The following is a 25894-nucleotide window of genomic DNA, read 5'->3' on the forward strand; positions in this document are numbered from 1 at the left end:
AGTGCTGCTTTTCACAAGGCTGAGGAAGGCACATTCAGGCGGTTCTTCAACAGCTTCACTATAATCATTTTATTGAGGACAGTGTCAAAAGCCATACTAAATTCCAGCAAGAATTTCTTCCATTCTCTTCCCCATCCACAAGGCTATGTATTTTGGTGTAGACATTTCACAGCTTAGTCAGACCATGATATGTCCACAGTAAATCCATGCTGATTACTGCGTCTGATGCACTCAGCCTTCATGTGCCAGGAAACAATTCTCACAATGCACTATTTCAGCAGCTCCATAGGACTGAGACGTACTGTCCTGTAGCTCCTCTGCTCCTCCTTGGTCATCATAAACAGGACTGCCATGCACTTTTCCCCCAGACTTCGGGGCACTTTTCCCAACCACCAACATACGTTTTTCAAGAGTGGAATGTTCCCACAGCACTCGTGGGTGCATCTCGTCACAGGACAAATAAGGCTAATGAGTTACAAATATTCATTTTCCTCATGATTTCCTTATCAAATGGTACAAATAGATAGCTCCAGTTTTTCATCCTGGCCCCTGAGCAACGGGGTTCTAAAGACCACTCATGCTGGCTAAGGAAGAAACAAAGAAAACAATCAGTGCATCAGCATTTTCAGTGCTCAGTGAACTAGGACTCCCATTTCCGTAGGGAGAACACATTAAGATCCTTGTAGAATTTTTTTTTTGTTGCACTTTATGTCCTTAGCCATGTGCAGACACTATGGCTGTTTTCATCCCAGATAGCACTTCTGTTACCATGTTCCAGAAGCTTCATAGTCCTGGCAATGAGATTGGAAAGCAGTTTTTTCATCAACAATACAGGCCTCTTTCTCAGGATACCTCACTCATGAGCTTCCCGGAGGTGATCCTTGAGTATTAACCAGCTTCTCTGGGCTCCTCTTCCCTCCAGGATCATCCCAGAATATTCAACTAACCAAATTCCTGAAAAGGCTACATTATTTTGAGAGTGTATTTGGTAGTGTTTTGTTCTACAATACAGGCCCTTTCACCTGAAGGCCACTTTCTCAGGATATCTCACTCATGAGCTTCCCAAAGGTGATCCTTGAGTATTAACCAGCTTCTTCAGGCTCCTCTTCCCCCCAGGACCTTAACTGAGACTATTCAACAAAGCAAATTCCTGAAAAGGACAATACCTGCTCTCCAGAAGTCAAAGGTAATGAGCTAGCTGAGTTTTCTTTGCTGCCTTTAGGACACTGAATGCCAGCATTTCAAAAACACTGAAGCCAATGCTGCCTTCAACATTCACATTTAACGTAAGCCCACCCTACTCAGTGTGGATGGGGTACTGAAAAACAACACTTCACAGAGCTCCTCTATTATTTGGAGAAGGAAGCTAGTGTCAAATCAGATAACAAAACTCCCGGTTTGCTAATGCCCTGATAAGCAGTTGGTCCAGCAGATATCATGGGGATGGACATTTGGAAATTGATGCACCATGGCCACTGATTGTGGGGTTAGAGAGAAAGGATGGGAATCAGAACCATGTAGCAAATATGAAAGGAAATCACAGCTGTATGGTTTCAGATTTTAGTGCTGTGAGGAAGTACAACCCTTCTACCAAAATGAGTGGCCAACCATTCCATGAATCTCTCACACAAGCACTTGAAAGAAGTTACCCTGGAAAAACAGCCATGACAGAAATAAGGAAATGAAATGGCAAAGTTGACGGAATTTGTGCCATCAGGAGGATTATTTGCATTTGAGGTGTGTCTCTTGGAAAATTACTGCTTTCTTAGAGTGACTGCTGGCCTGAGGCAGCATACAAGCAGTATAAAAGTGGGCCCATCTCCTCTCTCTCTCATCCACTCCTCTCGGCTCCATCTCCCTGGGAACAAGGTGAGTCCACAGTTCTTTCTCCAGCTTCTCTTCCTCCACAATTCCTCTGAGGTGTCTTTGCTGAGAGGTCCCCTGAGCCACAGGCAAGGGAGGATACTGAATGTGCCGGTCTGCCCTTGTCAGGGTCAGTGGCTAGTTAGGGAAGGAGAAGATCATAGTCTAACTTACACAGCTTCCATATCTGCAGCCAACACTGTGCTTTGGTTCTCTCCTGATGGGATGGCAGGCCGCTGCTCATTCTCCCCTTCCTTCGCATCACCCTCTGTCCCAACAGGTGCCCCTCCAGACAGCAGACATGTCCTGCTACGACCAGTGCCTGCCCCGCCTGCCCTGCCAGCCCTGCGGCCCGACTCTGCTGGCCAACAGCTGCAACGAGCCCTGCGTCAGGCAGTGCCAGGACTCCAACGTCTTCATCCAGCCCTCTCCCGTGGTGGTGACCCTGCCCGGACCCATCCTCAGCTCCTTCCCGCAGAACACCGCCGTGGGATCTTCCACCTCTGCTGCTGTTGGCAGCATCCTCAGCTCTGAGGGTGTGCCCATCTCCTCTGGAGGCTTTGGCCTCTCCGGCTTAGGCAGCCGCTACAGTAGCAGGAATTTCTTCCCCTGCTAAAGCTGCTGGCATTGCCCTTGGACAAAGACCACCCTGGATGCAGAAGTTGGTAGCAGTCCTGCAGCAGACCATTGGAATCTTGTTTTTACAGGGTCCAAACAATGCCACCAGCAATTGCAACGGAATAGGTCCAGCATGATCTCTCGGGAAGTCTTGTCTCTGTTTGCCCTTCCCCTGTTCTTCTCACTTCTTTTCCTCCTGGTGCATTCTTTGTCAACCATGCCCAAGTGGTCTCTTAACCCCAGGAATCCAGACTAGGGAGGACAAGATGGTAAACCTCCCTCTGTGGAAAATGCAGATGGACAGCTAGTGGGTCATCCACCATGGCCATAGTGTTGACTCCATCCCTGGATATTCCTGCATGTTGACCACCCTTTTGAATAATTCTTGTTCTCTATTTTGACTCAATAAAGTTGTGGTGCAGATGAATGATCGAGAAGTGTTCCTTTGTGTGGGCTTATCCTGAGGAAGACGGCCAAGTCAAGGCGGTGCTGCACATGATTCTTATGCAAGCATCCAGGAATATTATGATGGCAGGAAAAAAATTAAAAAGAATAAAAGAGGGATCAGCAACCATGCCATTAGTGTTTTTTCACAAATGAATCTCAGGACAGAGGAATGAAAGAGCTGCAGTGCTCAATGAGCCATCAAAATGAAAGTAGAACTGGAAGAAAAAAGACACAAAAGCCATATAAATGAATCTGAAAGTACACCATACCAACAGCGACTGTAGGATTTTTCAAATCCAACAATAGGAAGAGAACCTCTCTATCATCCCACATACTTGCATCTCATGTGTTGATAAACTGTTGTAAACCTTGAAGAAAACAGAATCACAGAATCACACGGGTCTTCCTCCTTGCCTATACAGACCAGTATGCCATGTAATGAGACAGTGCCTTTCTGCACAAGAGACAGATGCCAGTGAACCAAAATCATGAAACCATGTCAACAGAGAACCACAGGTGTACAGAATATGGCTTCATCTGTGTGGCTACAGGGAGTACACGGGGCAGTGGGCTGAATTACCTGCATCAGCCCTGGAGGTCAGAGCACAGGAACTGCACTGAAAATTAGCAACCAGAAGGTTCCAATTTAGATTTGGTGGGTCTGCAGAGTGAGTAGAAGGCCTGTTCTTACGTCTGATCCGAACAAAGGGACTTCATATTTCCATTTGCATGATTATGTGATGGATGCTCTAATCAGAACCATTTTGACATGTGAGTTCTCATTTCTCCTAGCCCTATTGTAATCTCTGTATCACAGAGGGTGAGGAGTTACCAAGACTCTCGAGGGATCTTGTTTGGATAACGGGGACATTACACTGGCTTATAGGGCCATTCTGGAGCTCTACAAGGAAGAGCAGCATCCATCAGCAAAGGCTGCAGAGACACTTGCAGACATGGAAGGGGAGCTGCTGAATAGCCACAGGAAGCAGCTGGCCACCATCACACAGGTTCTGCCAATGCCCACTTGGCAGCTGGCTTGATGCTGTCTTGATGACCTCAGGGCTGATACAGCTTCTCTACCCTAAACAGCATAGACCCAAAAGAAGAATCAATCTAAAGATATCCCCTCCCAAAAAAAATGTGTCTCCCTTTGAAATGGAAAAACAATAAAAACAAAAAAAGCATCCTGGAATAGAAGAGCAGGAGTGTATCCAGGAGCTCAAGTGCTACGGCATTCTGCATCTGCTCACTTCTCAGATGACAGAATTTGGAACAGTGTACTCAGATGTGGACTCTTTTAGAAGAAAGACATCAGTCAATTATAGCAAGTTCTGCAGTGCTCTCATAACAGGAAGAGTTTTCCTCCTCAGAAGCTACAGCCTGCACCTTCCTTGTTACTGGTGATCAGAAATGATTATGAACTGCAAAGTGAATCTAGCTAAGGAGATAAAGGATAAAAGAAAAGGCTTTTTTAAGTACATTAACAGGAAAAGGAAGGCTAGGTAGAATGTGGATCCCATACTAAGTGAGGGGGGCGTTCTGGTAACTGGGGATGCTGAGAAGGCGGAAATACTGAATGCCTTCTTCGCTTCTGTCTTTATTGAAAGGGCTCTCCCTCAGAATTCCCAGACCCTGGAGGTTGATGAGACAGTCTGGGGAATGGGAGATTTCCCTTTAGTCAGGGAAGAGGTGGTCTGTGAGTGCCTAGGAAACATTAAGGTCCATAAATCCATGGGACCTGATGGGGTGCATCCACGGGTGCTGAGAGAGCTGGCAGAGGTCATTGCTGAGCCGCTCTCTGTAATCTTTCAGAGGTCTTGGAGAAGTGGGGAAGTGCCTGAAGACTGGAGGATGTCCAATGTCACTCTGGTCTTCAAAAAGGGCAAGAAGGAAGACCCAGGTAATTACAAAAGCAAGTACAGAGTCTTTCACCTGGGTAGAAATAATTGCATGCACCAGTACAGGCTGGGGGGAGAGCTGCTGGAGAGGAGCTCTGCTGAGAGGGACCTGGGCATCCTGGTGGACGACAGATTGGCCATGAGCTAGCAGTGTGCCCTTGTAGCCAAAAAAGCCAATGGCATCCTGGGGTGCATTAAAAAGAGCATGTCCAGCAGGTCGAGGGAGATGATCCTCCCCCTCTACTCTGCCCTGGTGAGGTCTCATCTGGAATACTGTGTCCAGTTCTGGGCTCCCCAGTACAAAATAGATAGGGATCTCTTGGAAAGAGTCCAGCAGAGTGCCACTAAGATGGTGAAGGGCCTGGAGCATCTCCCCTATGAGGAGAGACTTAGGGAACTGAGTCTGTTCAGCCTTGAGAAAAGAAGGCTGAGAGGGGACTTGATCCAGGTTTACAAATCCCTGAGGTGTGGGAGCCATAGTGGTGAGGCTGGTCTCTTTTCAGTAGTGCAGGACAGGACTAGGGGTAATGGGATGAAACTACAGCATAGGAAGTTCCACAAGAATGAGCGGAAAAACTTCTATATAGTGCGGGTGATGGAGCACTGGAACAGGCTGCCCAGGGAGGTGGTGGAGTCTCCTTCTCTGGAGATATTCAAGACGTGCCTGGACGCCTACCTTTGCGACATGGTGTAGGGAGCCTGCTTTGGCAGGGGGGTTGGACTTGATGATCTCGAGAGGTCCCTTCCAAGCACTACAATTCTGTGATTCTGCGATTCTGTGAATCGTAGTCACTGAACAACTTCAGATTTTCTGTATTGTAATAATGAGCCTTGTGGAGGGTTATTCAACCCCACTGCCCAAGACGATTAAAAAAAAACAGGACAAACAGCAGTGGTTGGTTCAAGTAAACACTCCTGAGCTATTTTACCATTTGTTCAAAACATCACTAAGAATCACTTCCAAGAATAACAGCAGAGAAACACCTCACTCCCTAGATATCATGGCACAGCCTATATAAGGGAATAGACAACACAGTGACAATGATTTAGATGCAGTCATATTTAATAAACCAAGAACATGGTGGTGGCTCATTCAGGAATCACCAGCAACAGATGACAGTCGGCAATGTGTGAAACTGGTAGATGGACTGCTGTCTGTCCAGCTGCTCTTTCCACAGAGGCAGAAGGACAGACAGGTGCTGTCTACACGAGTTTTATGAGTGTAACTGTCCAGGAAAGATGATGATGAACATTAATGGCACAGGAAGGAAAACCGAAAGGGAGGAGGGGAAAGGCAGTCATGGATCAATGATGTTGGTGTAATTGAGCTGGTTGGATTGCCCTGTCTCAAGTCCCTCAAAGACTTAGTGCAGATTGGGGATCATCCTCCAAGGCCTTCGGCAGCAACTTTAGCACGGGAAGAACCTCCTGCTACTGTAGCGGCTGCCTAAGCCAGAGAGACCAAAGCCTCCAGAGGAGATGGGCACACCCTCCGAGCTGAGGATGCTGCCAACCGCAGCGGAGGTGGAGGATCCCACGGCGGTGTTCTGCGGGAAGGAGCTGAGGATGGGTCCGGGCAGGGTCACCACCACGGGAGAGGGCTGGATGAAGACATTGGAGTCCTGACACTGCCTGACACAGGGCTCGTTGCAGCTGTTGGCCAGCGGGGTCGGGCCGCAGGGCTGGCAGGGCAGGCGGGGCAGGCACTGGTCAAGGCAGGACATGTCTGGTGTCTGGAGGGGCACCTGTTGGGACAGAGGGCCAGGAGGACACAGAAATGAGTGAGCAGCAGCCTGCCATCCCATCAGGAGAGAGCCAAGGCAGTATGCTGGCTGAAGATGTGGAGGCTCCGAGAGGAAACCCATGGTCTTCTCCTTCCCCACTGCATAAAATCAGACCAGAAAAGCCAGGCACAAACAGGTCAGTGCCTAGCCTACTGCTCAGGAGACACCTCTGGCAAGAACCAGCATCTCTCCATGACACACGTGCTGCCCCTTTCCCACTAACAGAACTGCCTGATCTCCCAAAGAACGACATAACATGGAGGCACGTGTACATGCAGAGAAATCCCAAAAGAAGAACAGGCTGCGAAAGGGCTGTGGACTCACCTTCCCAGGGGGATGAAGGCAAGTGGAGTGGATGACTGAGTGAGGAGTTGGACCTGCTTTTATACAAATCCAGCACTGTCCCAAGCCCACGGTTACTGTATGCAGACTGTAATTATCCATGAGACTCACCTCTAATGCAAATTTTCACTCCTAATGTCACAGGTTGGGTTTTTGATTTCTGTCAACTGTGACATTCCATTTCCTTCTTTCTGACCTTCACAAATTGGCTGTGGAGACACCTTTCATGTTCTATGATGAGAATTACAAAGAGTTTCCCTGCAGAAACACGTCACTATGAGTTCAAGACACATCCCAAGTGCTGGAGGGATTCTGTGCTGCAGGCACAGCACTTGTATCAGGGGAAATGACAGGACCTTATTTGTAACAATCTTATCAGCAACGAAGGCACATCTGCCTGTCATTGCAGCCCTGTAAAGGACATTCAGAGCTTTCTTTGTCTGGGTACCCATTCTGCCCTTTTTCCTCCTTGCTCATCTCTCTGAAGAGGTAGGTGGGCAGTTCTGCTTCTTTCAAATGCCTTTGCACACAAAGGCCATTGTTCTGGGAACATGTTTGAATGTTTGATTGACTGATGATTCCTCTCTCGTAACAGGGTCTGGGGTCATCAACAACCCATGCCATCAGCTATTTGATGCGACTACACACGGCCTTCCTGAGCCCTGTTATTACCCAAAAAACCCCATGGTATCCAGTCTTTACAGTAGATGGCTGTGCTGGTTTTGTGAACCAAGCCTAGATTCTCCTCTTCTCAGGGAAGGATTTTCCATGTTTGAGTAGGATTCTTCCCAGTGTTGTCTTCAGGCCTGCAAACAACATGCCTGCTGGGGAGGCCACACGCCAATCCTGTGGCTCAAGGGCAATCCAAAATCAGATTCAGAATTGACATTTCTCAGGAGAGATTCTTCAGGATGCCTGGCTTCTATGTATATTTTCTTGCACTTTCAGAACATGTCCCAGCTGCCCCCATGTCTGCAGGGCAGGACAATGTTTTTTTCATGCAGCAAGGATGCTTTCCCTGATTATTGGTGTCGAAGAGAACTTTTGTGACTACGTCCTTCTTGATCACCTCCAGTTCAAGAACAGCCTCAGCTACCCAACATGGTGAGGACCCAGAAGTCCCAACTCATTTGATGAGAGGACACATCTTGCTCCAACAGTGATGTTTTTTCACAAGGTTGAGGAAGGTACATTCCGACCATTCTTTAACAGCTTCACTATGATCATCCTAATGAAGACAGTGTCAAAAGCCATACTGAACTCCAACAAGAATATATCCCATTCTCTTCACCGTCCACCAGGCTTTCAATTTCATTGCAGACACTTGTCAGCTTGATCAGAACATGAATTCTCCATAGTAAATTCATGCGGATTTCTGCATCTGGTACATTCAACTTTCATGTGCCAGGAAATGATTCTCATGATGCACTGCTACAGCAGCTCCATAGGACTGAGATGTATAGTCCTGTAGCTCCATTGCTCCTCCTTGGTCATCAAAATCAGGAATGCCATACACTTTTCCCCCAGACTTTGGGACACTTCTCCCAATCACCTACCTACGTTTACCAAGAGTGAGCAACCCCCTCAGCACTCATGGACGCATCCTGGCTTCTGAGCCATGGCATTCCCAAAGACCACTCATGCTGACTAAGAAGGAAACAGAGAAGACAATCAGGGCTTCAGCATTTTCAGTGTCTGATTAAGGAGGACTCCCATTTCAGTGGGGAGAACAATCACACATTCTTTTAGTTTCCTTTAACCATATAAATCCTTGTAGAAAACATTTTTGTTGCACTTCATGTCCCTAGCCATGTGAAGACACTATGGCTAGTGTCTGATACACATCTCTGCTACCATCCCTCAGAAGCTTCTTAATTTTGAGATCACGTTTTGAAGTGTTTTGTTCATCAAGTGTTTTATTCTAGACCTCCTGACACTTTTGCCTGACGGTCACTTTCTCAAAATATCTCACTCATTGGCTTTCAGGAGGTGATCCCTGAGTATTAAACAGCTTCCTAGGGTTCCTCTTCCCCCCAGGATCTTATCTCAGAATATTCAACCAAGTAAATTCCTGAAAAGTCCAAAGTCTGCTCCTCAGAAGTCAAAGTTTCAGAGCTAGCTGTGTTCTCTTTACTGCCTTTAGGACATTGAATGCCAGCATTTCACAAAAACTGAAGCCAGTGCTGCCTTTCACAATCACATTCAAATTCAACAGAAGCCCACGCTACTCAGTGTGGATGGGGTTCTGAAAAACACCACTTCTCGGAGCTCCTCTATCATTTAGAGAAGGGAGCTAGTGTCAAATCAGATAACAAAACTCCTCGTTTGCTAATGCCCTGACAAGTAGTTGGTCCAGCAGATACCACGGTGGCTAGACATTTGAACTTGCAGCAACATGGCCAGTATCATGGCCAGTAGGATTAGAGAGAAAGAATGGGAATCAGAAACATGTAGCACATGTGAATGGAAGAGAAATCACAGGTAGATGGCTTCAGATTTTAGTGTTGTGAGGAGTTGCTTCCCATCTAACAAAATGAGTTACCAACCATTCCTTGGATCTCTCACACAAGCACTTGAAGTTACCCAGGCAAAACAGCCATGACAGAAATGAGGAAATGAAATGGCAGAGTTGATGGAATTTGTGCCATTAGGAGGATTATTTGCATTTGAGGTGTGTCTCTTGGAAAATTACTGCTTTCTTAGAGTGACTGCTGGCCCGAGGCAGTGCACAAGCAGTATAAAAGTGGGCCCATCTGCTCTCTCTCTCATCCACTCCTCTCTCCTTTGTCTCCCTGGGAACAAGGTGAGTCCACAGCCCTTTCACCAGCCACTCTTCCTCCACAATTTCTCTGCTCAGGCAAGATTCTTCATCCTATGTTGCATCTTGTCATGGCGGAAAGAACTAGGGGACAGAAGAAGGCAGCAAGTGAGGTGTCTTGTCTGAGTCACAGGCAAGGCAGGAAACTGAATGTGCTAGTCTGCCCTTCTCAGGGTCAGTGGAAAGATAGGGAAGAAGATCATGGGCATCCTTACACAGCCCCCATATCCCCAGTCAACACTGTGCTTTGGCTCTCTCCCGCTGGGATGGCAGGCTGTTGCTCATTCACTTGTGTGTCCTCCTGGCCCTCTATCCCAACAGGTGCCCCTCCAGACACTAGACATGTCCTGCTACGACCAGTGCCTGCCCCGCCTGCCCTGCCAGCCCTGCGGCCCAACCCCGCTGGCCAACAGCTGCAATGAGCCCTGCGTCAGGCAGTGCCAGGACTCCAACGTCTTCATCCAGCCCTCTCCTGTGGTGGTGACCCTGCCTGGACCCATCCTCAGCTCCTTCCCACAGAACACCGCCGTGGGATCTTCCACCTCCGCTGCTGTTGGCAGCATCCTCAGCTCTGAGGGCGTGCCCATCTCCTCTGGAGGCTTTGGCCTCTCTGGCTTAGGCAGCCGCTACAGTAGCAGGAGGTTCTTCCCCTGCTAAAGCTGCTGGCATTGCCCTTGGACAAAGACCACCCTGGATGCAGAAGTTGGTAGCAGTCCTGCAGCAGAGCACTGGAATCTTGTTTTTACAGGGTCCAAGCAATGCCAGCACCACCTGCAAAAGAAAAGGTCCAGCACGAACTCTTGGGAAGTCTTGTCTCTGTTTGCCCTTCCCCTCTTCTTCTCACTTCTTTTCTTCCTGGTGCATTCTTTGTCAACCATGCCCAAGTGGTCTCTTAACCCCAGGAATCCAGACTAGGGAGGACATGATGGTACACCTCCCTCTGTGGAAAATGCAGATGGACAGCTGGTGGGACATCCACCATGGCCATAGTGTTGACTCCATCCCTGGCTATTCTTGCATGTTGACTACCCTTTGGAACAATTCTGTTCCCCTCTTTTGACTCAATAAAGATGTGTTGCATCTCAGTCTGTGCCTCAGCATCACTCACTCTACTCTGCAAACAGTCCTGCTGCCAGCAGATATCAGCTGCTCTGGAGACTTCAGAGATAGCGAGCCCATCGTCTGAGTTTGTCAAAGTCCCTCTGGATTTCTTTCCTTCCTTCTCACATATCAGCTACAACACTCGGCTTGGTGCCATCGACAAACTTGCTTAGGATGCACTCAAGCCCATCATAATTGTCAATGATGAAGATGCTGACGAGCACCTGTCCCAAGAAGGCCCAGGGGGGACATTGCTAACAATCTGCCTCCAGCTCATGTATTTTTGCATGTCTTATAGGTGCATCTGTTCCATGATCCTTACCCACTGAACAGTCCCCCACACAAGTCTGTATCTCTCCAATTTAGAGAGAAGGATATGGTGAAGAACCATGTCAAATGCTGTGCACAAACCCAAGTAGATGACATCAGTCACTCACCCTTTCTCCACCAACATCATCACTCCATCGCAGAAGGCCACCAGAATGGTCAGGCACAACTTTCCTTTGCTAAAGCCATGTTGGCTGTCTCACATCACTCGCACATCCCTCATGTACCTTGACATGTCTTACACGAGGATCCATTCCACAATCTTCCCAGGCACAGAGGTAAGGCTCACCAGCCTTTTCTTCTCTGGGTCCTCCTTCCTCACTTTCTTGTGAATGAGAGTGACGTTTCCTTTTTTCCAGTCCTGAGAGACATCACCCAAGAGCCATGACTTTTACACAGAATCACAGAATCACACAGAATCACAGAATTACCCGGGTTGGAAGGGACCTCAAGGATCATGTAGTTCCAACCCCCCTGCCTAGCAGGGCCACCAAACATACACCTTTACTAGATCAGGTTGCCCAGGGCCCCGTCCAACCTGGCCTTGAACACCTCCAAGGATGGGGCATCCACAACCTCACTGGGCAGCCTGTTCCAGGACCTAACCACTCTTCTAGTAAAGAACTTTCCCCTAACATCCAACCTAAATCTTCCCTCCTTCAACTTAAAACCATTTCCCCTAGTCCTGCTATTATCAGCCCTTTCGAAGAGTTTACTCCCTTCCTGGGAGTAAGTTCCCTTCAGGTACTGAAAGGCTGCAATGAGGTCACCCCGCAACCTTCTCTTCTCCAGGCTGAACAAACCCAACTCCCTCAGCCTGTCCTCATAGGGGAGGTGCTCCAGCCCCCTGATCATCTTTGTGGCCCTCCTCTGGACCCTTTCCAAAATCTCCATATCTTTTTTGTACTGAGGGCTCCACACCTGGACACAGTACTCCAGATGGGGCCTCACAAGAGCAGAGTAGAGAGGGACGATCACCTCCCTATCCCTGCTGACCACCCCTCTCCTGATGGAGCCCAGGATCCCATTTGCTTTCCGGGCTGCCAGAGCGCACTGCTGGCTCATGTTAAGTTTCTCATCTATCAGGACCCCTAGGTCTTTTTCTGCCGAGCTGCTCTCAAGGACAACTCCTCCCAGCCTGTACAGGTGCCTGGGGTTCTTCCAGCCCAAGTGCAAAACCTTGCACTTTGCCGTGTTGAACCTCATTAGGTTCACCCGAGCCCAGCTTTCCAGCCTGTCAAGGTCCCTCTGAATGGCATCCGTTCCCTCCACCGTATCGACTGCACCACTCAGCTTGGTGTCATCAGCAAACTTGCTGAGGGTGCACTCCATTCCCTCATCGATGTCATTAATAAAGATGTTAAAGAGCACCGGTCCCAAGACAGACCCTTGAGGGACACCGCTCGTTACCGGCCTCCACCTGGACATAGAGCCATTGACCACCACCCTCTGTCTGCGGCCTTTCAACCAATTGCTTATCCATCTAGTTGTCCACCCATCAAATCCACCTCCCTCCAATTTGGAGATGAGGATGTGATGGGGGACCATGTCAAAGGCCTTGCTCAGGTCCAGGTAAATGACATCGGTCACCTTCCCTTCATCCACCAACGCCGTCACTCCATCATAGAAGGCCACAAGATTAGTTAAGCATGACCTTCCCCTGGTGAAGCCATGCTGGCTGTCTCGGATCACATGCTCGTTCTTTATGTGATCAAGCATACTTTTCAAGTATGATGGACAGTGGCTCAGCAACCACATCAGACAGCTCCTTTAGGACCCTGAGATGTACGTCATTTGGTCACATAGACTTGTACACCTTCACTCTCATGAGGGGCTCTTGGACTTGCTTTGCCCTTACAGATAGAGGGGAATTACTCCCCCAGTTCCCACCTAGAGGCCCAGGGTTATGAGCCTCAGGGACATCAGAAATATGAGAATTCTGTCCGGTGAGGACTGAGGCAATGAACTCTAAGACTGCCTCAGACTTCTCTGTATCAGTCTTACCCAAAGATAATTTTCTAGACCAGAGACAAAATGGTGCCATCTTCCTTCTAAAGTTGTGGCTGAAACAGCTGCAGGAACACATCACACTTTTAGCACAGCATCAGTTCCCTCTCTGTTTCCCACTCTGCAACCCCACAGAGCAGGCTTCGATCTTACTGGGATGGACTTAACTTTCCTCACGACAACACAGTTTGTGCTGTGATGTAGGTTGAGATCAGTATGGATTTGTACACACTAGAGGGGAAAATTACAAATATCACATTTCTTTAACAGTTGCTGATCACAATCTGAGTAGGCCTGCTCTTGAGATTGTTCTCTACCATCCAGTTTTCTGTGATCAGCTCCACATTCTCTCTCATTTCCCAAGTGTCCAATCTGAGAGCTTGTGTCTGTCTTCGTCAGCAGCGGTCCAGAACCCAGTTTGTCTCTTGCATCCTATACGGCAAGGATTTCCAGAACCGTCACTTGGAGTACATTAACAACTACAGTCTTGTTTTTCTCCTCTGGCAGTTGATTAATAGAAAACAGAAGGCATGGTAACTTCCCCACCTTTCCATCTAGGCCAATTACAACTCCTTTTCACTATTCTGAATATCCTTGGAAATCCAACATTCACCTGTTGCTTCTTCTCAAGAAGGTATTGCTTTATTTATCTATGGTTAAACAATTAGTTAAGAGCACCACCCAAGAACCAGTCCCAGGGCAGTGTGGAAGATGGCAAGGTGGGTGGGAGGATATGGGCAGGTGTGTGCCACCGCTGTCTCCTCCCATAGTTTTGAACTTCACCCCAAACAAGTATGGAATCCTTGAACACTGATAGAATGGTTGAAGGAAGTATGCTGTGACGCTGGGCTCCTTCTGAATGAGGATATTCACAGAATAATATTACCACAGCATTGTAGAGATTGGAAGGGACCACTAGAGGGCATCAAGATCAGCTGTCCCATGTGAGCATGTTCTTTAAAGCAGGTAGTACTGCTAGAGGTGCAGACAGGTCTGGAATATCCCCAGCAGAGGAAACTCCACAATCTACGCAAACTTCCTGTTCCAAAGCTTCATCTCTAATATTCACGTTTGGTACTTTTGCAGCAATGCCAGAGTGTTCCAGTTTTCCACATAGTACAGGGACCCGGCCTGCCCCAAACACATTATAGTTAACACCATGAAGAATCATCAAGGGGAGGAAAAGATCTCAGGATTTGATGACCAGATAACAGACACGGAAGCTAAATCTGAGAGACAGCTCTCAACAGGATCTCTCACCAGTAGAGGCAAGAGAAAGCACTGCAAGTTGAAGTCAGCTCATTTGATGAAGGAAGCTGGACAGAGGAATGAAAGAGCTACACTACCCAATGAGCCATGACAGTAAAACTGGGAGAAGAAAATCATATAAATAAATCAGAAAGTACACCATACAAGCAGCGATCGTAGTGGTCATTCAAATCCAGCCATAGGAAGAGAATCTCTGTATCATCCCACATGCTTGCATCTCACGTGTTGATAAACTGCTGCCAGCCTTAAAGAAAACGAGTATTCCTCTTTGCCTATACAGACCAGTATGCTATGTAATGAGACAGTGCTTTTCTGCGCAAGAGACAGATGTCAATGGCATAAAATCATAAAACCATGACAACAGAGTATCACAGGTGTAGAGCACATGGCTTCATCTGTGTGGCTACAGGAAATACATGTGGCAGTGGGCTGAATAATCTGCATCAGCAATAGAAGTCAGAGCACAAGAACTGCACTGAAAATTAGTAACCAGAACATTCCAGTTTCTATTGAGTGGGTCCACAGAGTGAGTAGAACGGCTGTTCTTAAGTTATTCCTAATGAAAGGACTTCTTATTTCTATTTGCATGATTATGTGATGGATACTCTATTCGGGATCATCTTGACATGTGAGTTCATCTCATTTGTCCTAGCCCTATTGTAATCTCTGTATCACAGAGGGTGAGGAGTGACCAAGACTCTGGTGGGTTCCTTTTTGCATACCAGGGACATGTGCTGGCTTATAGGGCCATTCAGGAGCTCTCCAAGGAAGTGCAGTGTCCATCAGCAAAGGCTGCAGAGACAGTTGCAAACAAGGAAGAGGAGCTGCTGAATAGTCACAGGAAGCAGCTGTATAACATCACACATGTTTTGCCAGTGTCCACATGGCAGCTGGCTTGATGCCTCACAGACTTCACGGCACATACATCTTTTGTACAATAACAGAATAGACCCAAAAACAGAACCAATATAAAGATAACCTCTACCAAAAAATGTGACTCTCTTTGACATAGAAAGACAACAAAAACACAAAAAGCATCGTGGAATAGAAGAGCAGGAGTGTACTCAGGAATTCAGGTGCTACGGCATTCTGCATCTGCTCACTTCTCAGATGACAGAATTTGGAACACTGTACTCAGATGTGGACTCATTTAGAAGGAAGACATTGAGCGCGTAGAGCAAGTTCTTCAGTGCTCTCATAACAGGAAGAGTTTTCCTCCCTGGAATCTACAGCCTCCACCTTCCTTGCTACTACTGAGATGATCAGGAAGGATTAAGAACAGAGAATCATAGTCACTGAACATCTTTAGATTTTTTGTATTGTGATGATCAGCCTTGTGGAGGGTTACTCAACCACACTACACATCAGTGAAAAACAGGACAAAAAGTTGTGGTTGGTACATGTAAAAACTCCTGAGATGTCTTACCAATTGTTCAAAACAACACTCAGAACCACTTACAAGAATAACCACAGAGAAACACCTCACTGCTTAGATATCATCGCACAGTCTTTATAGGAGGATGGAGAAAACAGAGACTGATTAAGATGCAATCATATTTAATGAAGCAAAAACATGGTGGTGGCTCATGCAGGAATCACCAGCAACAGATGACAGTTGGCAATGTGTGAAGCTGGTAGATGTATAGCTGTCTGTCCAGCTGCCACAGAGGGAGAAGGACAGGCAGGTGCTGCCTACACAGGCTTTGTAAGAATGACTGCTCAGGAAAGCTGATGGTGAGCAGTAATGGCAAAGGAAGGAAAAATGAGATGGAAGAGGGGAAAGGCAGTCATGGATCAAAGATGTTAGTGTGACTGAGATGGTTCCAGTGCTCTGTTTCAAGTCCCTCAAAGACTTTGTGAACACTGGGGATCATCCTCCAAGATCATCAGCAGTAGCTTTAGCAGGGGAAGAACCTCCTGCTACTGTAGCGGCTGCCTAAGCCAGAGAGACCAAAGCCTCCAGAGGAGATGGGCACACCCTCAGAGCTAAGGATGCTGCCAACAGCAGCGGAGGTGGAGGATCCCACGGCGGTGTTCTGCGGGAAGGAGCTGAGGATGGGTCCAGGCAGGGTCACCACCACGGGAGAGGGCTGGATGAAGACGTTGGAGTCCTGGCACTGCCTGACGCAGGGCTCATTGCAGCTGTTGGCCAGCGGGGTCGGGCCGCAGGGCTGGCAGGGCAGGCACTGGTCGTAGCAGGACATTTCTGGTGTTTGGAGGGGCACCTGTTGGGACAGTGGGTCAGGAGGACAGAGAAGGGAGTGAGCAACAGCCTGCCATCCCAGCAGGAGAGAGCCAAGGCAGTATGCTGGCTGAGGATATGGAGGCTCTGTGAGGAAGCCCATGGTCTTCTCCTTCCCCACTGCATAAAAACAGACCAGAATAGCCAGGCACAAACAGGTCAGGAGACACCTCTGGCAAGACCCAGCAACTCTCCAAGATGCATGTGCTTCCCCTTTCCCACTAACAGAACGGCTTGCTCTCACAAAGCACAACATAACATGGAGGCACTTCTATGTGCAAAGAAATCCCAAAAGAAGAAGAGGTTGTGAAAGGGCTTTGGACTCACCTCGTTCCCAGGGAGATGGAGGCAAGTGGAGTGAATGACAGTGAGGAATTGGACCCGCTTTTATACCACTCCAGTACTGCCCCAGGCCCACACTCACTCTGCACAGACTGTAATTATACATGTATGACACCTCTAATGCATATTTTCACTCCTAATGTCACAGGTTGGGTTTTTGATTTCTGTCAACTGTGACATTTCATTTCCTTCTTTCTGACCTTCACAAGTCGGCCGTGGGGACACCTTTCATGTTCTATGATGAGAATTACAAAGAGTTTCCCTGCAGAAACACGTCACTATGAGTTCAAGACACATCCCAAGTGCTGGAGGGATTCTGTGCTACAGGCACAACACATGTATCAGAGAAAATGTCATAACCTTTTTTGTAGTAACCTTATCAGCAAGGACGGCATATCTTCCTGTAAATGCAGCCCTGTCCAGAGCCTTCTTTTTCTGGAAATACTTTTTTCCTCCTTGCTCATCTCTCTGAAGAGGAAGGTGGGCAGTTCTGCTGCTTTCAAATGTCTTTGCACGCCAAGGCAATTGTTCTGGGAGCATGTTTGAATATTTGCTTGATGATTCCTATCTCTTAACAGTGTCTGGGGTCATCAGCCAGCCCACGGCATCAGCTGTTTGACATAAGTAGAACATTGCCTTCCTGAGCCCTGTTATTACCCAAAAAGCCCCATGGAAACTGGTCTCTACAGTATATGGCCATGTTGGTTTTGTGGACAGAGCTTAAATTCTCCTCTTCTCAGGCAAGGATTTTCCATGTTTGAGTAGGATTCTTCCCAGTGTGGTCTTCAGGCCTGCAAACAACACGCCTGCTGGGGAAGCCTCATACCAATATGGCGGCTCATGGCTAATCCAAAATCAGATTCAAAATTGACATTTCTCAGTAGATACCCTTCATGATGCCTGGCTTCTATTGATATTTACTTGCACTTTCAGAACATGTCCCAGCTGTCCCCATGTCTGCAGGGCAGGAAAGTGTTTTCTTCATTCAGCAAGGATAACTTGACTGCTTCTTGGGGTCAGGGAGAACTCTTGTCACTATGTACCCTTCTTGATCACCTCCAGTCCAAGAACATCCCCAGCTAACCTACAGCATCAGTACCCAGAAGTCCCGACTCATTAGAGGATAGGACACATATCGCTCCAACAAAGCTGCATTTTCTCAAGGCTAAGAAAGGCACATTCAGACCAGAATGATCATCTTATTGAGGCCAGCCTCAAAAGCCTTACTAAACTCCAGCAAGAACATATCCCATTCTCTTCCACCAGGAAAGATCCACCATTCATCCCGTCCACCAGGCTTTGTATTTTTTGTAGACACTTCCCAGCTTGATCAGACCATGACTTCTCCACAGTAAATCCATGCTGTTTACTGCATCTGATATATTCAACTTTCATGTGCCAGGAAATGATTTGCATGATGCACAGCTACAGCAGCTCCATAGGACTGAGACGTACAGTCCTGTAGTTTTCTCGCTCCTGCTTGGTCATAACAGGTCAGACATTCACTTTTCCCCCAGACTCTGGGATACTTCTCCCAGTCACCAACATATGTTTATCAAGAGTGAGCAGCTTCCTCAGCACTCGTGGGTGCATCTCATCATAGGACAAAATATCCAGTTTGCTCAAGCTTTCCTTGTCCAAATGGTACAAATAGATAGCTCCAGTTTTTTATCCTGACCTCTGAGCCATGGGATTCCCAAAGACCACTCATGCTAGCTAAGAAAGAAACAGAGAAGACAATCAGTGCACCAGCATTTTCAGTGCTCAATTAAGCGGGACTCCCATTTCAATGGGGAGAACACTCACACATTCCTTTATTTTCCTTTAAAAATTAAGATCCTTGTAGAAAAATTTTTTGTTGCACTTCATGTCCCTAGCCATGTGCAAACACTATGGCTGTTTTCTACTCAGATTACACATTATCAACCATCCTCCAGAAGCTTCATAGTCCTGAGACTGAGATTGTAAAGCATTTTTTTGTTCCATAATACAGGCCTTTTTCTCAGGACACATCACTCATGAGCTTCCAGGAGGTGATCCCTGAGTATTAACCAACTTCCTCAGGCTCCTCTTCCCTCGAGGATCTTATCTCAGACTATTAGCCAAAGCTACTTCATGAGTAGCTCTCCAGAAGTCAAAGGTTCTGAGCTTGCTGTGTTCTCCATGCTGCCTTCAGGACACTGAATACCAGCATTTCACAAACACTGAAGCCAGTGCTGCCTTTCACATTCACATTCAACGCAAGCCCGCCCTACTAAGGGAGGATGGGGTACTGAAAAACAACCCTTTTCAGAGATCTTCTGTCATTTAGAGAATGAAGCTAGTGACAAATAAGACAACAAAACTCCTGGTTTGTGAATGCCCTGATAAGTAGTCGGTCCAGCAGATATCATGGTGGCTGGACATTTGGATCTTACTGCAACATGGCCAGGCAATGTGAGATTAGAAAGAAAGAATGGGAGTCAGAACCATGTAGCCCACGTGAAAGGAAATCACAGGTGTATGGCTTCAGATTTTAGTGCTGAGAGGAGATGCTTCCCACCTAACAAAAAAGAGTTGCCAAATATTTCCTGGATCTCTCACACAAGCACTTGAAAGAAGTTACCCTGGCAAAATTGTCATGACAGAAATGAGGAAATGAAATGGCAGAGTTGATGGCACCTGTGCCATTAGGAAGGATTATTTGCATTTGAGGTGTGTCTCTTGGAAAATTACTGCTTTCTTAGAGTGACTGCTGGCCCGAGGCAGTGCACAAGCAGTATAAAAGTGGGCCCATCTGCTCTCTCTCTCATCCACTCCTCTCTCCTCTGTCTCCCTGGGAACAAGGTGAGTCCACAGCCCTTTCACCAGCCCCTCTTCCTCCATAATTTCTCTGTTCATGCAAGAGTCTTCATCCTATGTTGCATCTTGTCATGGCGGAAAGATCTGGGGGAGGGAAGAGGGCAGCAAGTGAGGTGTGTAGTCAGGGAGGTCTCCTGAGCCACAGGCAAAGCAGGAAACTGAATGTACTGGTCTGCCCTTCTCAGGGACAGTGGCGAGATAGGGAAGAAGATAATTAACTTCCTTACACAGCTTCCATATCCGCAGCCAACTCTGTGCTTTGGCTCTCTCCTGATGGGATGGCAGGCTGCTGCTCACTCTCCCCTTCATTTCCATCACCCTCTGTCCCAACAGGTGCCCCTCCAGACAGCAGACATGTCCTGCTACAACCAGTGCCTGCCCTGCCAGCCCTGCGGCCCGACTCCGCTGGCCAACAGCTGCAATGAGCCCTGTGTCAGGCAGTGCCAGGACTCCAACGTCTTCATCCAGCCCTCTCCCGTGGTGGTGACCCTGCCCGGACCCATCCTCAGCTCCTTCCCGCAGAACACCGCCGTGGGATCCTCCACCTCCGCTGCGGTTGGCAGCATCCTCAGCTCTGAGGGTGTGCCCATCTCCTCTGGAGGCTTTGGCCTCTCTGGCTTAGGCAGCCGCTACAGTGGCAGGAGGTTCTTCCCCTGCTAAAGCTGCTGGCATTGCCCTTGGACAAAGACTGCCCTGGACGCAGAAGCTGGTAGTAGTCCTGCAGCGGAGCACTGGAATCTTGTTTTTACAGGGTCCAAACAATGCCACCAGCAATTGCAACGGAATAGGTCCAGCATGATCTCTCGGGAAGCTTTGTCCATGTTTGCCCTTCCCCTCTTCTGCTCAGTCCTTTTCCTCCTGATGCCTTCTTTGTCACCTGTGCCCCTGTGGTCTGTCAAACCCAGGAATCCAGACTAGGGAGGACATGATGGCCCATCTCCCTCTGTGGAAAGTGCAGATGGACAGCTGGTCAGACATCCACCATGGCCAGAGTGCCGACTCTATCCCTGGTTCTTCCTGCATGTTTATCACCCTTTGGAACAATTCTGTTCCCCTCTTTTGACTCAATAAAGATGTGTTGTATCTCAGTCTGTGCCTCAGCATCACTCACTCTACTCTGCAAACAGTCCTGCTGCCAGCAGATATCAGCTTCTCTGGAGACCTCAGAGAAAGTTTGAGGCATTTGTGCACCCATCGCCTTTTCCCCATCAGGAATAACCTGGATGAAAGAGCAATTAGCTCTCATTGGAGAAATCTGCCACTACCACTTGAAGAAGGGTCCTCCAGGCCTACAGTTTCCCTGGCATTCATGCCCAGCTCTGCTGCCTCTCTGTCACAAGATCATACAATCACATAATGGATTGAGTTGGAAGAGTCCACACAGATCATCAGGTTCCAAGCCCCTGCCTGTAAGAGGCCATGCTTTTGCACTATTGCCTCAAATTTTGCTGAGGATTGAAAATTACAGGCAAGTCCTGGGCAAGGGTTTTTTTTACTTCCCCTTGTTTCCAATGGTACTGCCCAATTTGCAACAGCTGCCTGCCTAGGCAGCCTTGTGCTTGGATGAAGGCACTTGCAGACATAGAGAAATACCTGAGGATGAGAGGTTGATGGAAGGGATTTGGACTCACCTCGTTTACAGGGAGATGGAAGCAAGGAATGGGTGAGAGAATGAGGAGATGGACACAATTTTATGCTGTTCCACCACTGCCTCAGGCCTATAATAGCTCCACTAAGGCAGTAATTTTCCAAGAGAATCATCTCAAATGCACATAATCCTTCCTACTGGTTCAGGTTGTGGTGTTGTCTCCCTCAACTCAGCAATTTCATTTCTTCATTTCTGACATGTCTACTTTGCCCAGGTAACTTCTTTCAAGTGTTGGTGTAAGTGACCCAAGTGTTATACCAGTACAGCAACATCACCATCAACAGAATAGGAGCAGAGAATGAAGGAGCAGTTGTGTTCAGTCAGCGGACAGGGCATGGCTTGGGAGTCTCTGGAGGAGGAATGGATGGCAACTCTCTTAATAGAAATAGAACCAACTTCTCACAGCACTAAAATCTGCAGCTGTACGCCTAAGGCTTCTCTTCCTTACAGACATGCTACATAATTGTTTCTATTCCTTCCCTCTCTCTCAGATCTGACAGTCTCTGGCCATTGTGCAACAAGATGAAAACCTCCAGTCATCACGGTATCTGCTGGAGGAACAACTTAGCAGGCCATAAGCAAATGAGGAGATTCATTTTCTGTGGAGCTTCTTTCTCCAGATGACAGACAAATGAGGAGTGTGCTGTATGGGTCTTGTGCTGAATGTGAATGTGAAAGGCAGCACTGGCCTCAGTGTCCATGAGATGGTAGTGCTGAATATCCTAAAGGCAGCAAAGTGAACACAGTAATCTCACAGTGCTGGAATTCAGGAGAGCAGAAAATGTCCTTTTCAAGGACCTACTGTATAGATTATCATGAGATAAGACCCTGGAAGGAAGAGGAGCCCAAGGAAGCTGGTTAATTCACAAGGATCACAACTCCTGGAATGTCAGGAGTGAGGCATCAAAAGAAAGAGAACATCAGATAAAAGTGTCAGGAGGCCTGCATGGGGAGACAAGTCTTGGTCAAACTCAAATACAAAAACATGAAGTCTCTGGAGGATGGAAGCAAGGGCAGGTAACCTGAGAGGAATACAGCCATAGTGTCCGTGCAGACAGGGATAAAGTGGGGAAAGATAAAAGCCTGACAGAATTCAGTTTGGCAGAGGACATTAAGGGCAAGAAAAAAGGCTTCCTCAGCTCTGGAGGTATGCCCATCTCCTTTGGAGACTTTGGCCTCTCCAGCTCTGGCAGCCACTACAGCAGCATGTTCTTCCCCTGCTAAAGCTGATGGTTATGACCCTGGAAAAAAGACCCCAGGGACCCAGAAGTTGGAAACAGAACTGAGACACAGCATTGGAGTTCAGCCTGTGCTCTCAGAAGACATGGTCCATTTTTGCCTTTCCCCTTTCCCACTCTCTCTTTGCCATCCTGTGCCATTGCTGCTCACTATCCACTCCCCTGGACAGTCAGTCCCACAAAGCTAGCATAGGGAGGACCTGATGGCCCTTCTCCCTCTGCGCAAAGGGCAGATGGACAGCTGGTGGCATGTCCATCATGGTCACGCAGCACAGACTATCAACTGTCCCAAATGTTTTCTGCAGCAGAGCCTTCCCTCCCAGTGATCTCACTTCCCTCTTCTGACTCATTAAAGTTTTGCTGCATCCCAGCCTTTGCCTCTGTGTGGGAAAGCACCATCATTCCCATATGTGGATGTTGCTCAACAGTCCCACAGTGTCTCTGGATTTCAATCCCATCTTTGCTGCCTCTCTGTTCTGATGTGTCCCCTCAGACATAAAGTGCATCTTGCTTGGTCACTGCTGGCCTTGATTAAGCAGTCAATTCTGCTGGATGCACTGGAGGTTTTCAGCCACACATTCAGTTGGAAATGGGAGGAAACGGAATTTGTCTTCCTCCAGATACTATTCTGCTTTCCAGGTATGCATGGATAGCAGCTCAGCAAACACATCAGCCAGTTCCTTCAGATCCCTGGGATGCATGCCCCATAGACTTGTACGTATTCAGTCACACGAGGTGGTCTCGGACTTGCTCTGCCCTTACAGTGAGGGGGGATTTACTCCCCTATTCCCCACCTTGAGGTTTAGGGATGCGAGAAATACTAGAGTCCTACCTGCCAGTGAAGATCGAGATGAAGAACTCATTCAGTTCCTCATCCTTCTCTTCATTCATTGAAGCCAGTTCTCCTTTTACATTTACCAAAGGAGGTACACTCACTTTGGCCTGTCTCTTCTGGCTAATTTACCTGTAGAATTTCTTCATATTGTTTTTAACGTCCTTCACCAAGTTCAGTTCTGCCTGCACCTTGGCTTTCCTGATCCCACATCTGCAAGCTTGGACAGCATCTCTGTATTCTTCCCAGGTGACACGGCCTTGTGCCAGAGCTTGTATGCACCTTTCTTTGCCCTCAAAGATAAGATAAGAGGGATAAGAGGCCTTACAAGGGAATCTAGATATATTAGAGAATTGGGTAGTCATTAATGGAAAGAAGTTCAACAAAGGTTGATGCTGGAACTTGCACATGGGACAGATCAGTGACAGACAAAGGTACAAACTGGGAGATGACTGACTAGAGAGCAGCTCAGAAGAAAGGAATTTGGCCATGCTGCTCAGCAGTAGGTACAGAATGAGCTGTCAGTATGCCCTGGCAGCCAACACAGCAAACATCATTTTGGAATGCATTCAATCACAGATGTCCAACCCTCTGACTTTCCTTGTCCTCACTGAGTGAGGAGGAATTTTCTGGAGCCACATATGAAGTATATAATATAATTAACTTATATAAGTACCTCTTTTTTTTTTTTTTTTTTTTTTTTTTTTTTTAATTATTATGATATAAAAAAGAGAGCAAAAAAACCAAAACAAAACAATAAAAAATAACAAGTGCCCCATTTGCATCCTCATGCTATGTTTTTACCTCCTGTTTTTACCAGGAAACTGCCATGAAGCTGCTCAGTGTGCTAGTCAGAGATTTTTGGTGAAATTTTACTCTTTCCATACTTTGTCCTTGAAAATACTGCACAAATATATATACTTCCAAAAAGCAATGATGAGAATAAGGTGTGACTGTGAAGCCAGTGGTATTTTTTTCTGCAAAACAGCTCTTACAAAAGTCTAGTCTAATCTTCCTGATTTTGTGTTTGTTAACATTAAGGGCTTCAGAATTTTTGACCTGGAAAGGCACCACACTACTTGGTGACATCCACAGATGTGCTGAAGTTGTATTCAACCCCTCCATCAATGTAACTGATGAAGATATTAAAGAGCATCTGTCTCTTTACTGACCTGCGAGGGACACCATTTGTCACTGATCTCCACTGGGATATTGAACCATTGATTACCACTCTCTGGGTACAATCTTGCAACCAGATCTTCGTCCAACAAACAGTCCACTTGTCAAATCAATATTTTTCCAAATTAGAGAGAAGGATGTTGTGGGGGACCACGTCAAAGGTCTTGCTGAAGTCCAAATAGATGATACCAGTCATTCTTCCCTTGACCACTGACACTTACCAGATCATAAAAAGCCACAAGGTTGGTCAGGCAAGACCTGTCCTTCGTGAAGTCATGCTGATTCTCTTGTACCACTTCACGCTCTTCTGTGTGCTTTAGCACAGAGGCCAAGAGGATCTGCTTTATGACCTTTCCCTGTACAGAGGCTGACAGGTCAGCAGTTCCCTGGGTCATTACCCTTCCTAAAAATGGATATGATATTGCCTTACTTCCAGTCACCAAGGATTTCACCTGACTGCCATGACTTTTCAAATATCGTTGACAGTGGCTTGGCTGCTACGTTGGCCTATGGGATACATCTCAGTAGGACCCATAGATGTGTGGATGTTCAGGTTCCTGATCTTTGCTTACAGAAGGAGGGACATTGCTAACCCAGTGCCTACCTTCCAAACCATCCACTCAAAGGAAATGGAGTACCTGTGGGAATCAAATGCTGTTTCTGCATTAGAATAAGGTTTTATTATTATTATTATTTCATGGTCTCCGCTGCCATTTTGGGAGTCATTCTACTTTACTGGGTGGGGGAGGAGAGACTCTGATAGTTTGCATCACTTATTCTCTAGATGAACCTTCCCCAGGAATACAAAGTCAGAATGTAGGTGTATATATGTATATTTTGTTATACACATTGCAAGAATAACCTGTATGAGATTTATCAAACCAGAACACAAGTCACGACATGCCCAAGGAAGTACCTGAGTTTGATCAGTAGGTTCTGGTTCAGCCACGCCCATCTCTTGCCTTCAATACTTCGAATTACTTACTTAAAACTCAATTTATTGACAGGTACCAACGGCAGCATGCGAACAAAGACGGCATCCGATGACACAAAGACGGCGCCGAGGCCTGGCAAGATGGCGTCGCACAGGGAGCAGAG

At 47.3% G+C, this 25894-nt stretch overlaps 5 protein-coding genes across 6 annotated transcripts; 3 read left to right on the top strand and 2 right to left on the bottom strand.

The window, feature by feature from the left end:
* Positions 1 to 898: 898 nt before the first annotated feature.
* Positions 899 to 3470, top strand: LOC107324998 (feather keratin 1-like). Its single transcript, XM_085523678.1, has 2 exons — positions 899 to 1869; positions 2144 to 3470. Exons 1-2 carry the CDS (start codon positions 1687 to 1689, stop codon positions 2477 to 2479), a joined length of 519 nt encoding a protein of 172 aa, XP_085379804.1. The 5' UTR covers positions 899 to 1686; the 3' UTR covers positions 2480 to 3470.
* Positions 3471 to 5536: 2066 nt separating this feature from the next.
* Positions 5537 to 25879, bottom strand: LOC107325032 (feather keratin 1-like). 2 transcript variants are annotated; one of them, XM_085523741.1, is made up of 2 exons: positions 6935 to 9540; positions 5537 to 6571 (listed from the first exon to the last, which is right to left on the bottom strand). In XM_085523741.1, the coding sequence occupies exons 1-2, from the start codon at positions 7052 to 7054 to the stop codon at positions 6236 to 6238; spliced, it is 456 nt and encodes a 151-aa protein (XP_085379867.1). In that variant the 5' UTR covers positions 7055 to 9540; the 3' UTR covers positions 5537 to 6235. The 2 variants fall into 2 exon arrangements, with proteins under 2 accessions (XP_085379867.1, XP_085379866.1); XM_085523740.1 differs by lacking the exon at positions 6935 to 9540 and adding an exon at positions 25713 to 25879 and having other exon boundaries at positions 5541 to 6571.
* LOC107324987 (feather keratin 1-like) lies at positions 9540 to 11646 on the top strand. The gene is made up of 2 exons (XM_085523739.1): positions 9540 to 9755; positions 10092 to 11646. Exons 1-2 carry the CDS (start codon positions 9573 to 9575, stop codon positions 10425 to 10427), a joined length of 519 nt encoding a protein of 172 aa, XP_085379865.1. The 5' UTR covers positions 9540 to 9572; the 3' UTR covers positions 10428 to 11646.
* On the bottom strand, positions 12948 to 19733 carry LOC146757273 (feather keratin 1-like). Its single transcript, XM_085523742.1, has 2 exons — positions 17044 to 19733; positions 12948 to 16699 (listed from the first exon to the last, which is right to left on the bottom strand). Exon 2 carries the CDS (start codon positions 16676 to 16678, stop codon positions 16373 to 16375), a length of 306 nt encoding a protein of 101 aa, XP_085379868.1. The 5' UTR covers positions 16679 to 16699; positions 17044 to 19733; the 3' UTR covers positions 12948 to 16372.
* On the top strand, positions 19869 to 22010 carry LOC107325033 (feather keratin 1-like). The gene is made up of 2 exons (XM_085523743.1): positions 19869 to 19884; positions 20233 to 22010. Exon 2 carries the CDS (start codon positions 20254 to 20256, stop codon positions 20557 to 20559), a length of 306 nt encoding a protein of 101 aa, XP_085379869.1. The 5' UTR covers positions 19869 to 19884; positions 20233 to 20253; the 3' UTR covers positions 20560 to 22010.
* Positions 25880 to 25894: the final 15 nt, after the last annotated feature.

The sequence above is a fragment of the Coturnix japonica genome, chromosome 24, assembly GCF_054131305.1.
Source record: "Coturnix japonica strain WE chromosome 24, WE-NBRP24, whole genome shotgun sequence".
Lineage (NCBI taxonomy): Eukaryota > Metazoa > Chordata > Aves > Galliformes > Phasianidae > Coturnix > Coturnix japonica.

Coding starts and splice junctions, on each gene's coding strand:
- LOC107324998 (XM_085523678.1), top strand. CDS start 1,687: ATGGCAAAGTTGACGGAATTTGTGCCATCAGGAGGATTATTTGCATTT. Junction 1,870..2,143: donor TCCATCTCCCTGGGAACAAG/GTGAGTCCACAG, acceptor CTGTCCCAACAG/GTGCCCCTCCAGACAGCAGA.
- LOC107325032 (XM_085523741.1), bottom strand. CDS start 7,054: ATGGATAATTACAGTCTGCATACAGTAACCGTGGGCTTGGGACAGTGC. Junction 6,572..6,934: donor GCCTTCATCCCCCTGGGAAG/GTGAGTCCACAG, acceptor CTGTCCCAACAG/GTGCCCCTCCAGACACCAGA.
- LOC107324987 (XM_085523739.1), top strand. CDS start 9,573: ATGGCAGAGTTGATGGAATTTGTGCCATTAGGAGGATTATTTGCATTT. Junction 9,756..10,091: donor TTTGTCTCCCTGGGAACAAG/GTGAGTCCACAG, acceptor CTATCCCAACAG/GTGCCCCTCCAGACACTAGA.
- LOC146757273 (XM_085523742.1), bottom strand. CDS start 16,678: ATGTCCTGCTACGACCAGTGCCTGCCCTGCCAGCCCTGCGGCCCGACC.
- LOC107325033 (XM_085523743.1), top strand. CDS start 20,254: ATGTCCTGCTACAACCAGTGCCTGCCCTGCCAGCCCTGCGGCCCGACT.